General features: G+C 43.7%; 2 protein-coding genes across 3 annotated transcripts in view; one reads left to right on the forward strand and one right to left on the reverse strand.

Annotated features, from left to right (window-relative positions):
- Window positions 1–12,084, reverse strand: part of rdh8a (retinol dehydrogenase 8a) — a 154,599-nt gene that overhangs the window by 12,351 nt on the left and 130,164 nt on the right. The window lies entirely within an intron of this gene.
- Window positions 9,521–12,084, forward strand: part of col5a3a (collagen, type V, alpha 3a) — a 52,755-nt gene continuing 50,191 nt past the window's right edge. Inside the window, exon 1 of the mRNA XM_061845404.1 lies at window positions 9,521–9,840. Within this exon, the coding sequence (XP_061701388.1) occupies window positions 9,765–9,840 (76 nt within the window). The 5' untranslated portion in view covers window positions 9,521–9,764. The remainder of the gene's footprint in view (window positions 9,841–12,084) is intronic.

The following is a 12,084-nucleotide window of genomic DNA, read 5'->3' on the forward strand; positions in this document are numbered from 1 at the left end:
CTCGGTCTCGTCTGGGACTGTCCACGATCCGGATTTTACATCAAGACCAGCACCGATCTGCTGTCCTTCAACTTCCTTAACGCATTCAGCCGCAGTTAAACTTTGTTACCTGCACTACAAAAACTTGCTTGTAAAACCCAAAACATGCTAACGAAAACACTTTGTCACGGTCTTCAACGTATTGGGAGCAAAGTCAAACTTTTACTGCCGTCGTGAAACAAAACTGGTAAATTAACGGTAAATAACACCTGCGCATTCAATGGAACTTTCCGACGGCGACCTTAAGCTCCGCCCCCTTAGCCGTGTCCCCCAAGCTTTCAAAATGGCGACTGAACGGAACACGTTTGAAGTCGATTCTCTATCGCGTATTCCAGATAATAATGGGGTACGTTTTTTTCGACAAATGCGTCAGACTCGTCCAAGTGAGTCCTACAGAGAGGTCTCAACTATTTCACGCAAGGATACGTACACGGAATTCAGATTTTGGACGGAGCAGGACGCGATTGTCGGAGTTGCAGCGAAACGTTGGCGATCGATGCAAAAGAAGTTTGACGCCTCACAAACTTTATATTGAAATCCAACAGGATAAAATAGTGCACATGTAAAGCAGGGTGAGTACTTTTTACTTGGAAAGATCACGAGCAATATCATTGTAGTCTTGACTTGGCTCGTAATGGAACCCATTTTTTTTTTTTGGTCTAAAAGTCCGATGTGATCCAAATGGGGAAATAGACCTTTCTCTTGCATGACATGGCGCATTTACGTATCCCTAACCCCGACTCTTTGGCATAAAACATGACACACTTCATTTAGCGGGTCAGTGATACGCTAACAAAGTGAAAATTGTTCTCCTGGACTGATAATAATTCAATCAAACTCAGAGAAGATACTTCTCCCTCACTTACCTTCGAAAATACAGCCTTGTGTTTGTTGATATTGTCGGCATTTAGTTGTACGCACGCTCTTCCGCGAGCCTTAATCCATCGTAGACACTTCGTCAACTCTGTTTTAGGCTTTGGAAAATGAATCGACCGGGCCCCTTTGCAAGCAAGCCGGATATCTTTCACCAAGCGCATCTGAGGACCATTTTCTTCAGAACGTTAACTTTTCCAAGCGCCCGCTACTGACAACCAGCATTGCTTGTGGGACAATATGACGAGAGGGGCGTGTCAAGTCAATGCGGCTATCTGATTGGCTATTATCGTACGCTGATTGACAGGTTGGAAAGTTCCATTGCGTCTTTTTCAGATGAAGAGTTTGCGGTTTGGTGAAAGTTACACTTTTTTAAAATCCATTTCGATGATGTTGCGCGTCAAAGCTCAGTAAAGACGAACGCAAGGCCCTCCTGCATCCTTCTGCTTTAATTTCCTTCACATAAGAGCAACAAAATGTTGCGACGCGTCAAGTCAAGGTCATCATTTGGCCGCGGCGGGGGCGAGCTGGAACCGTGCAAAGGACACAACGCCGCCAGCGGGAGCTGCGGCACGAAGGCCAAGAGATGTTTACGCGAAAAGGAGCCCCCCCCCCCCCCATCGCTAAATCGGGGAGCAGCTGCTTATTTCCATCAGGACTGAAAGGAGAGATTCACACGGCCATTCGGATCCATCGAGAGTCAACACGCGAAGCGGGCTGCTGGCGGGGGGGGGGGGGGAGGAGTAAAAAAAGAATGTAAGCCTTGCTATGTGAAAAGAAATCATTTAGCGGGTTTTGAATCACCGCTGTCGGGCCGAAGCTTCGATTATTGTGACGACAAAAGGCCGACTGACAGTTTACGAGCAGCTACAGCTTCACTTCCTCTCGTGGTGTCTTCAAGCTGACGTCTGGAGCAAACCAATACGACGCTCGCAGGGATTTGCAGGAAGGTTTTCGCGTCGTCGCAAACAGAACATGCAATTCTCTCGTGGGGGGAGGAATCGGCAAAACAGAAAACAAAAACTGAGGTCACGAAACAACCAGGAGGCAGCACAAAATGATTTTCGGAATTCATGTCGGGGACCCCCAAAATAGAAACATTTAGATAAGGATGCGAGCATTTGCAAAAAAAAAAAGTACTGTAATTCCTCGAGTATAATGCGCACCCCCAAAGTTGACTTACAAAGACCAGGAAAACCCTTCTACCAATGTACAATGCGCACCCCCCCATTTGCTGCTACATATGCTCAAAATATTGGGAATTATCTGCATTTATATTTTGTTAGGTTTGTACTTGTATTGTTTTTCATAAAAACAATCATTAATAATAATAATAATCGTTGTGCACATGCTGATGTAGCTGTAATATAATCTCAGGACAGGGCACAGGACACGCTAGTCCTGGTCCCTGTAAGCAGAACAGAATCCCTCAACCGGCTAAAATAAATGCTCAGTTATGGCATAACATTTTATTAATACTGTTGATAACACATATTACAGTCTTAAAAAATATTCAACACTTTTGCATTAAATATTTGTGCGTAGCGCAGTTTATCCTCTACATTGCACATCCTTGGCCAAGACTTCAGATGCAACATCTGACTCATCTCCAATTTGAAAAATATCAATCGTAGCTACTTTTGGTGACTTGGTCCAGTTCTGGTGCCTCCTGAATTCATGAACAGGGATCCCATCTTGCTCCCACAGCATGTCATCCTCCGTGCCATCCATCCGTTTGTGGGGAAACATTTTTTGAATCCCAAGAGTTTTGCTTCCGCAGCGCATAACCTTTCCTACGGCGTCAGGTGGCTATCAAAGCAACGTGGGCTCAAACTACGGAGAAACGAGGGTAATGGGCACATTTAAAAAGCTTCTGGGATGGCGGCGTCATCGGCACGAGCGATGACGCGTTTCTTTTAAAAGCAGCTGCACAGCTCGCCGTTGTAGTCGCCATTTTTTCCGTCTTGGTTTAAGTTAAAACAAACTCACGGGCAGTCGTTTCTGATCTTTGGCGGGGTACCAACAAGCATGCTACGCTAACGATTGTAAAATGCAAGCTAGCCGAGGAGGTCGTAGAGTTCAGGTCGGGGGCGCACATTAGCGTAATAAATATAAACGTGTAACATAAGACGTCGAATATCATATCGAAATGTATATGTATACCTTTTTTTTTTTTAAACCACTCTATGCACCTGTATACAACAAACAATGTAATATTTATTTTTCATTCATACCTATGTATAACGCGCAGTATCAACTTTTCGAAAATGTTTTTTGAAAAAATTATTTTCAAGAAATTACGGTAAGCTTCCAAGAGAGTCCTGAAAGTAGAAAACAAAAACAAACAAAAGTATTCACTGAAATAGACGAATTATAACAGCTAGCCCGACTCTTGACAAGCTTTCGAGAGATCACCTCGCAATAAGACTCTGAAGAAGATTATGGACGTTCCTCGCATACTTTTGCGCCGCGAGAAAAAGCGGCCAGGTGCGGACGGAGACGGCGAGGGAAAGCAGCCGGGAAGACAAAAGACCGGGAGATAACGCGAGTCCGAGTACACGGAGACACCGTTGCGGACGGGCTTTCGGCGAGCGTCTTCTTTACCCCGAGGCTGCGGGTCTCCAATCGTCCGTAACCTTTTATTTCAAAAGAGAAGTCGCTCCTTATCTGCCGATCCCCCCGCCCCCCTCCACAGACCACCCCCCCCATCCCAGAACTCTTTTGTAGCTTTATTGTCAATTTCCTGTGAAGGGATCAAAGATGCACATGCAGAGTTTTGCTGTCCTCCGGCTGACTCCGGGCCAGCCAGCCAGTCGGGCTTTTTAGTACTCTGAATAATTACCAAAACCAAGTTATTTCTTATAATGATGAAAAAATACATAAAAAAAAAAAAAAAATCAATAAATACACATTTTTTAAAAACATTTCTATTTCTTGATTCAATGTGAAATATTCCCCTAAGCCTGATCTGCCCGTCCCAGAATCAAAATTGGTATCGTATAATAAAAAAAATAAATAAATTGCAATAATATGGCCGACTACCACGAAAAAGTATTTGCTACGCCCCTTGTTAAATTTCCATTTTACCGCATAGTTTCCCACTTAATTTGTTTTAATTCAAATAAGATCAAACAAGTACGCATAAAATAGTTTTTAAATGGTGATTTTATTTATTCAGGCTAATGTAAACAACCTAATTACTCCCTAAACTTAACAGCTGATTGGGCGACACTCAGCAGCAACCAATCAAATCTTTTTCTTTGACATCTACGTGGCGATTTTTTTCAATTGTGCAAAAACGCAAGTGCTTGAGGTAAATGTGTGCACGTGCCGGCCCACATTTCGTGAGAATTTTAAACCTACACGATTGGTTAAGGTAAGGACTCAAGTCTTTTTTTTTTTTTTCATAATCTGTCCTCAAATGATGATTAATTATCGTGGTACTCAATTCCCTTGTAGTATTTGACACTTTTGTTAATTTTCACCAGCTATGTCCAGATAAAAGATATACTGTAATTTCCAGCCTACAAGCCGCGACTTTTTTCCCCACATGCTTTCAACCCTGCGGTTTATGCGGTGATGCGGCGCTAGCGTTAGCACGTTGCTAGTGTTAGCGCGGCGCTAGCGTTAGCACGGCGCTAGCGTTTGCGCACCTGGTTATAAGTCTCGGTACACAGAAAGAGCTTAATACTAGCGGTCAGCCTTGTTCCACAGAAAGTGTTTAACGCTAGTGTTAGCGCGGCCCTAGCATTAAACTCTTTGTGTGCGCTCTGTAGGCCGAGAATTACGGTACGCACTTTTTGTACTCTCCCGTGGGCAGCATCTCCATGCGATCTAGTTTTTGGGGGATGAGCGAAGGATGATCGACGGCCTGTGATGGTGTGAACGGGCGAAGAAAGAAGTTGAGCGGCGCCTTCTCCTCTTTTCTTTTTTCAGCCGTGGAATGCAAACTTCACGAGAGTGGATGCGAAGAAAGATGGAGGGATAAAGTAGTTGGGTTTGCTCGGAGAGGGTGGGGTGGGGGGTAGTAATCCAGTGGACTTAAAAACAGAATAAAGGTCTGAGGAGGTGGGGAAGTGTTCAGGGGTGGGGTGGGGGGGTGGGGTGTTGCTACAGCTGCAGCAGATGAAATTAAAAAACAGCACAGCAAAGCTCATCAAAAGGTTATTTCAGTTAATAGGATGGAAAACAATCCGTGGGCCATAATATTAGGTACACCTGTTCATTTGAATGAGCCAATAGGAGACTGGCAATCAGTTCACGTCCCGGAGAGATTTTCTGCTCTTGAACGGTTTTGTTAGTTTACTTTCAAGAACCCCCCCCCCCCAAAAAAAAAAAAAAAAAAAATGAAAACGAAACAAAAAACAAAACTACGCGTATGTAGTTGACGTCCACATAAATCCGCAAGCTAAACGCTAACCAATATTGGGAAACGCCAGACAGATCGCATCAACCAGCGCTTTCGGCAATAGATATTCATCAACACGTAGCGCGCATGTATTCTTTATCCTCTGCGATGAACGACTAATATCATGGCAGTTGTCCAGTTAGATACAGGAGATGTGTATTATTTGCGCAAGTACATTAAACTGCCACCCAGTGGCCAAATTGCAGTTACCGGAAGGAGTAGCAATGTCGTTTATGTTTACTGATAAACATTCCAATATGTCATGTTATTACATTACAATATGTTTCTACCAGAAGAAAATATTGGAGTGCTATTTTCTTCTCAAAAAGATTTGTTGACTTTCTCTTTCATTATGAGGTAGTATGACTGTATTAGCGACTTTTACAGTACTGATGATCATACTCTTGAAATGATTCATATCTTAAAAATGGAGTTTCTTCACTTTTTAACCCTACCGAACGTGATAAGACTTTGAATTCTTTGAGTCTTTGTCTGAAACAGTTTTAGGGGAGCTGAGCGCTTCTTTAAATTTCAAGAGTATTCGAGACTGCTCTGGTCACCGCTGCAATGTGGACACATGATCAACAACAAATTGTGGACTCGGACGCACTAGAATTGATATTTGACTTTGAGTAAAAGTGTTGAAAAAGACTCTTTCTTCACTTTTGATGACAGCTAAAGTTACGCTTTGTTGATGGTTCTGTGAACATGCTTGCTCCTTCGATGTTAGCTAGCTAGCTAGCTCGGCACTTCCTTCAAGTTTAATCCATTTTGTGGCACTAATGCAACATTTTGACATTACGAGGCTTTTCCTTGGTGTAGTCGATCTAATTAAAAGCAGCTAGGTCTTCGCAAATGAGTGGTTATCCTTTAAAAAACACACAATTATCTTTCATGTCAATCAAGCAATCAATTAATCCATCGTCGACACTTCGTCAACTGTGTTTTAGGCTTTGGAAAATGAATCAACCGGGCCCCTTGTAACCTCATTATCAGAACTGCACGTTCCCCAAGCGCATCTGAGGACTATTTTATTTGTAACTAACTTTTCCAAGCGCCTGCTGCTGACAAGCCGAGGAACTCTCAGAGTCGCGATAAGAGCATACGGGCCGCTTTTTATCGTGTCGTATACGACATCTTGAGGAAATCGGCTAAGTCGGGATGCCCGTCTGAAAACAACCACAGCTTCTCATCAAACACGTGCATATGAATCATTTTCCAATTAAATCTGTGGCGCCAGCTGATTCACCCCCCGAACCTTCCTTCACAGGCATATTTTCCCTGGCTGTTTGCCTGTTGTCTTGTTCCTGCATGCCCCCCCCCCCCCCCCCCCCCCAGACACTAACGTTTTTCTCCTATTCTCAGACACTCACCGTCTACGCTTGATCGTCTTAAAAAAAATCAGTCCGCACCTCACCAAAATAACGTCGGCCAGATGGACGATTTCGCAACACTCGGCGGTCAAATATTTAACCACGGCCATCTCTGACATTCAATGTAAATAGTGTCATGTTCCTACCATACAGTAAAATATGAGGAAATAAAAATGCCCCCCCCACCCCCGAAAAATAATTAAACCCATGAGTATCATTTCGCATTACAAGTTTCCCAACACATGTGCTTACAAAAACAGCTTTTATTGGTCTCTGCTGAGTGATTACTAATAAAAACGGGAACTGTCCATTCTCCACGTGAACGATATTTCAAAAGCAATTACGGTACTACACTACCTCGGCTAACCACATGCACGGTTTTGTTTTGAAATTATCCTCACGACTGAATTGGGGATCGGGGACGGGAGCGTCATCCCGTAACAGCGAACGTTGCGATGCATCATATCAGCGGGCGTCTGATTTATGAAACGCGACGGGCGGCTGGCACGGGCGCAGACGAATCGCTCAGTTGCTCCACATTTGTTGTTGACCTGACAAATAAATCAGACCCGAGTGGGACTTCATGTACACAGCACAAGTATTTGTCACCGGCGGCTCAGACGGTCCGCCGGACTTTTGGTAACTATCTGCTAAAAGCCGCTCGGAATGCCAAGCGGCTCCCGATCGGGTCGGCCTTCGCTGCTTGTGAGGGGCGAGACGGCGGCGGGAGGTCGCCGGCCCCGTCTGTTTACGCACCAGGTCAACCTCAATAGATCCGGTGAGATTGGTCGGTTCTGCCGAGGGCTTTTTGGGTTACTGCTCAGAAACGCTTCAGAAACGTCATATTGAAGTCCAAAAATAGTGGAATCGTACTGCGCGTGTAAAGCAGGGTGAGTACTTTTTACTTGGAAAGATTACAAGTAACATCATTGTCGTCTTGACTTGGCTCGTAATGGAACCCAGTGCTCTGTCTTAAAAATGTGATGACATGGCGCATTTACGTATCGCTAACCCGACTCTTCGGCATAAAGCATGAAACACTTCATTCAGCAGGTCAGTGATACGCTAACAAAGTCATAGTTGTTCTCCTGCACTGATAATAATTCAATCAAACTCAGAGAACATCATATAGCCTTGTGTTTGTTGATATTGTTCACATTTAGTTGTACGAGTGCTCTTCCGCGAGCCTTAATCCATCGTAGACACTTCGTCATCTGTGTTTAAGGCTTTGGAAAATGAATCAACCGGGCCCCTTGTAACCTCATCATCAGAACTGCACGTTCCCCAAGCGTATCTGAGGACTATTTTCTTTGTAACTAACTTTTCCAAGCGCCTGCTACTGACAACCAGCATCGCTTGTGGGACAATATGGCGAGAGGGGCGTGGCAAGTCAGGGGTTAAGACAATGCGGCTATATGATTAGCTATAACTGTACGAGTGAATGACAGGTCGGAAAATGTTCATTGGGTCTTTTTCAGTTTGTGGTTTAGTGAAAGTTACACTTTTTAAAATCCATTTTGATGTTGTGCGTCAAGCTCAGTAAAGATCAACGCAAGGCCCTCCTGCATCCTTCTAATTTAATTTCCTTCTCTTAAGAGCAAGCTTCCAAAATGGCGATGGAACAAAACACGTTTTAGGTGGATTCTCTATCGCGTATTCCAGATAATATTGGGGTATGTTTTTTGCCAAATGCGTCAGACTTGTCCAAGAGAGTCCTACAGAGACGTCTCAACTATTTCACTCGAAGATATGTACACAGAATTAAGATTTTGGACAGAGCAGGACGCAATGAAATCAAACTTAAATCAAACTCAGAGAAAATACTTCTCCCAAACTTACCTTCGAACATACAGCCTTGTGTTTATTGATATTGTTCGCATTTAGCTGTACGTGCGCTCTTCCGCTAGCCTTAATCCATCGTCGACACTTCGTCAACTGCGTTTTAAGCTTTCGAAAATGAATCAACCGGGCCCCTTGCAGGATACATTTCATCAGAATCGCACGTTCCCCAAGCGCATCTGAGGACCATTTTCTTCGTAACATTAACTTTTCCAAGCGCACACTACTGGCAACCAGCATTGGTCGTGGGACAATACGGCGAGAGGGGCGTGTCAAGCCAGGGGTTAAGACAATGCGGCTATCTGATTGGCTATTATTGTACGAGTGATTGGCAGGTCGGAAAGGTCCATCCGTCAGCGTATTGCTCCATTTATGGATCAAACTCTAGCTGTGAATTTTGCTGTTCAGCAAAAAAATGAATTGTCTCCATCGCATCGTGCAGTATTTACACTTTGTTCGTACTGCATCACGTCATACCCACTGCATCGTATTTATGGTATCGCCTCATTTTTAATATTTACCGGCTCATCGTGTCGATCGTATTTATGTACTGTATATGACTTCCATTTTTCAGATGTGAGCTTCATAACCGGGGGGATAAACTGGGCGTAGGTTTAGCTGTATCATTTTTGATATATGATCTGCGCTCTGATAACTTTTATTAACACGAGTGTTTTCTAATGAATATTCTGAATACGGAGGCCCCATTTTAGAGCGCATACTTAATGCGGTATCACCTACGGAATTATGGTTATTACTTCAAATTATCGTTTGTCACAGCAGAGCAAAACCAGACTAGGTTGGTCAAACAAGTGAGACCTAACAAAGGATCCGGTTGAAAAAAAAAAAAAAGAAGGTGATTCACGGCAGGGTCTTCCTCTGAGATTGTACACGCTGCTTCTCCAAGACGCCCACCTATGGGAGGGGAGGGGAGGGGGGGGGGGAAGGGAGGGGGAGGAGGAAGGGAGCAGAGGGAGGGAGTGATGGCGAGGAGGAGAGATTGAATGAGAAGCCTCTGAGAGGATCTCGAGAGGAGCCACCACAACAAAACGACCTCTCCAACAGTCCAGCGAGTGCAAACACCCACTGGCTTGTCATTTGGATTAGATTTTTTATTTTTAAACATTTTCTGTACATGCATGGCTGAATAAGCGCCTCAAACTTGTGGAACTTTTTACAGCAACAAGTTTTGGTGGAAGAGGGGTTGCCCCCCTCCCTCCAGATTTGGGAAAATGGGACATTTTTCAAGGAATTGGACAATACGACTACTGGCTTTTATTCTGCTGCACTTCACTACTGCTCAAGCTGGTAAAGTATAGTTTAAATAAATGTATGTAAATGCACAAATCAACAAATGAACAAAAGTTGAGTTTTTGTATGAATTTTGCCAATAATACATTAAAGTGTTAATTACGCATTTATATGCCGTTTATTAACTATTGGTATCATTGTTCAAAATTCACTCACACGTTGGCAAAGCTAATGAGAAAATGGCAATCCAGAAGTTCCTCGCGCAGGTCTGGGTCAGGTGTGCGCCGGTGCAAAGGCCTGACGTCACGCTGGCGTGTGCGTGTGAGCCCCGTCGCTTGACTGCGAAAGAGTTTCGCGTTGGCTTGCGAAAGAGCTCAACAACTGACTTAAAGGGAGTAGATTAAAATTCCTGGCATGGATCCGTTGTGTGCTCGCACACTGTATAAAACTGCCTCACTTTGGGCTATTTGGCACGTTTTATCGCAGACGGCGTCTTAGTCACTCAACCGTGTCCTCATGTTCCGATTAAACAAAGGCTACAAAACAGCATTTAGTGATTATGCGGCTACCGTTTTGAGTCATTTTGCAACGTCGGGCTTTTTCGCTTCGCAGTCATCCAGCTGGTACACGTTTATGCGTCTGTGGCGCTCTCAAAGGGGTTTAAACGTGGCCGGATCAACGCAAAGGCCTAAGCCAAGGGGTCCCGCGGAGGAGTTCTTCATAAACAAACTTGCTGCTGACAAAATACAGTGGCCAGAGACAAGTGACCTTATTTACAAGTCTTTTGAGATACAAGCCGTCATTGCACCAAACTTGCCAGCACGGACAAACGCAACATTTTATAATCGGAAGCAGTTCGGCAAATAGTGAACAACTCATTTGAAAAAAGAAAAAAAAAAAAAAGGTTCAAGTTATCAGATGCCATTGTCATATTCGACATAAAATACACCGTGTATTTAAAACAGCCAAAATGCTTGAGTAAAGGCCCTGCTAGCTTAATGCTAAAGCTAATTAGCATCTATCTTGAGTTAACCGTTTTAAGGTTAATGTTACATTGCCTCCTATATTTAAAATACAGAATTAGCTTTTTGTGCACTGTACCGTCTGTGCTTTCATCCCGGATCGGGCTGCAACAAGGTGGAATTTTAAAATGACACACCATCTCATCCTGCACTTTCTACTTTGGCTTCGGACCAGACCGAAAAGAGAACATCTCGTCCAGTTTAACTACTTTTTCTTCGATTATTCACATATTCTGACAGTCATTGCATCTTAAAACAACATCATTTCTCAATTAATATCAAAAGTAAACCTAAGCAGCATGTCTAGGTCGTGTTTGCTCTACATTGCCCAGACTGTGTTGCTAACTAAAGCAGCGGTAGCGGAGGCTGTCATTATAAAACACATTGATGGGCTGCGTAAGTACTGTAACATTTGTAATTATGAGTGTATGTCTTTAAGAGCGGGTAGGGGGGTGTCAGGTAAACTAGGAAAAAGAGTGTGGCGAAGCAGCGCCGTCGTTCGAGAAAGTTCCGTGTGCTGCCTAAAAGAAACCAGTGGCTTCTTCTTTTCATTTTTTTACAGTACGTATGTGAATTGTGCCATTGGATGTAACAACCAGTCAGCCCTCACTCATTGAGTCACATTGCAAAATGCCACAAACTGAATATTTGTATGTTATACTTTCAATTTGCATTGGATTTTTTTTGTTTTGCGCGCAATTACGCACACGCGCAGCTAAGAGGGAACATTGGCTGATACACGCCGTCACGCGATCAACCAAGACCGCAGTCGATCAACGCATTGAGCACCCCTGAGCAAACAGATTCAACGACTGACATTATGACCGCACTGATGAGCCCACAGAAGAGTTGCGATTTCATGATGAATTCAACTTCAGTTATAGGGATGAGATTCCCCGGTGGAATTTGACTGGCGGCTGCAAAGAGGCGATAAAGGACCACCTAGAATACAAGTGGGACTCAAAATAACACCTCAGTGAAGACTTTATACAGTATTACATTGAAATTGTGGAAGTGCCCCTATTTGGCGCTGTTGTTCCCACAACTAGTTCAGCCCCCAAAAATAACATCATGGGTAGTTGAGCGACATTGGCTCCAGTCAGTATTTTTGAAAGCAAGTCTTCAGAACCTCCCACCTGATTAAAAACATATTTAAAACATAATCCATCATTTGTTTTCCCAGTCGTCCGTGGTGTCAAATGCACATCACGTCCTTCAACTTCAACAACATTGATGGCAATGTTTCAAATAGCTTGACATTTAAAAAAAAAAAAAAAAA

Source organism: Syngnathoides biaculeatus, chromosome 16 (genome assembly GCF_019802595.1).
Source record: "Syngnathoides biaculeatus isolate LvHL_M chromosome 16, ASM1980259v1, whole genome shotgun sequence".
NCBI classification, from domain to species: Eukaryota; Metazoa; Chordata; class Actinopteri; order Syngnathiformes; family Syngnathidae; genus Syngnathoides; species Syngnathoides biaculeatus.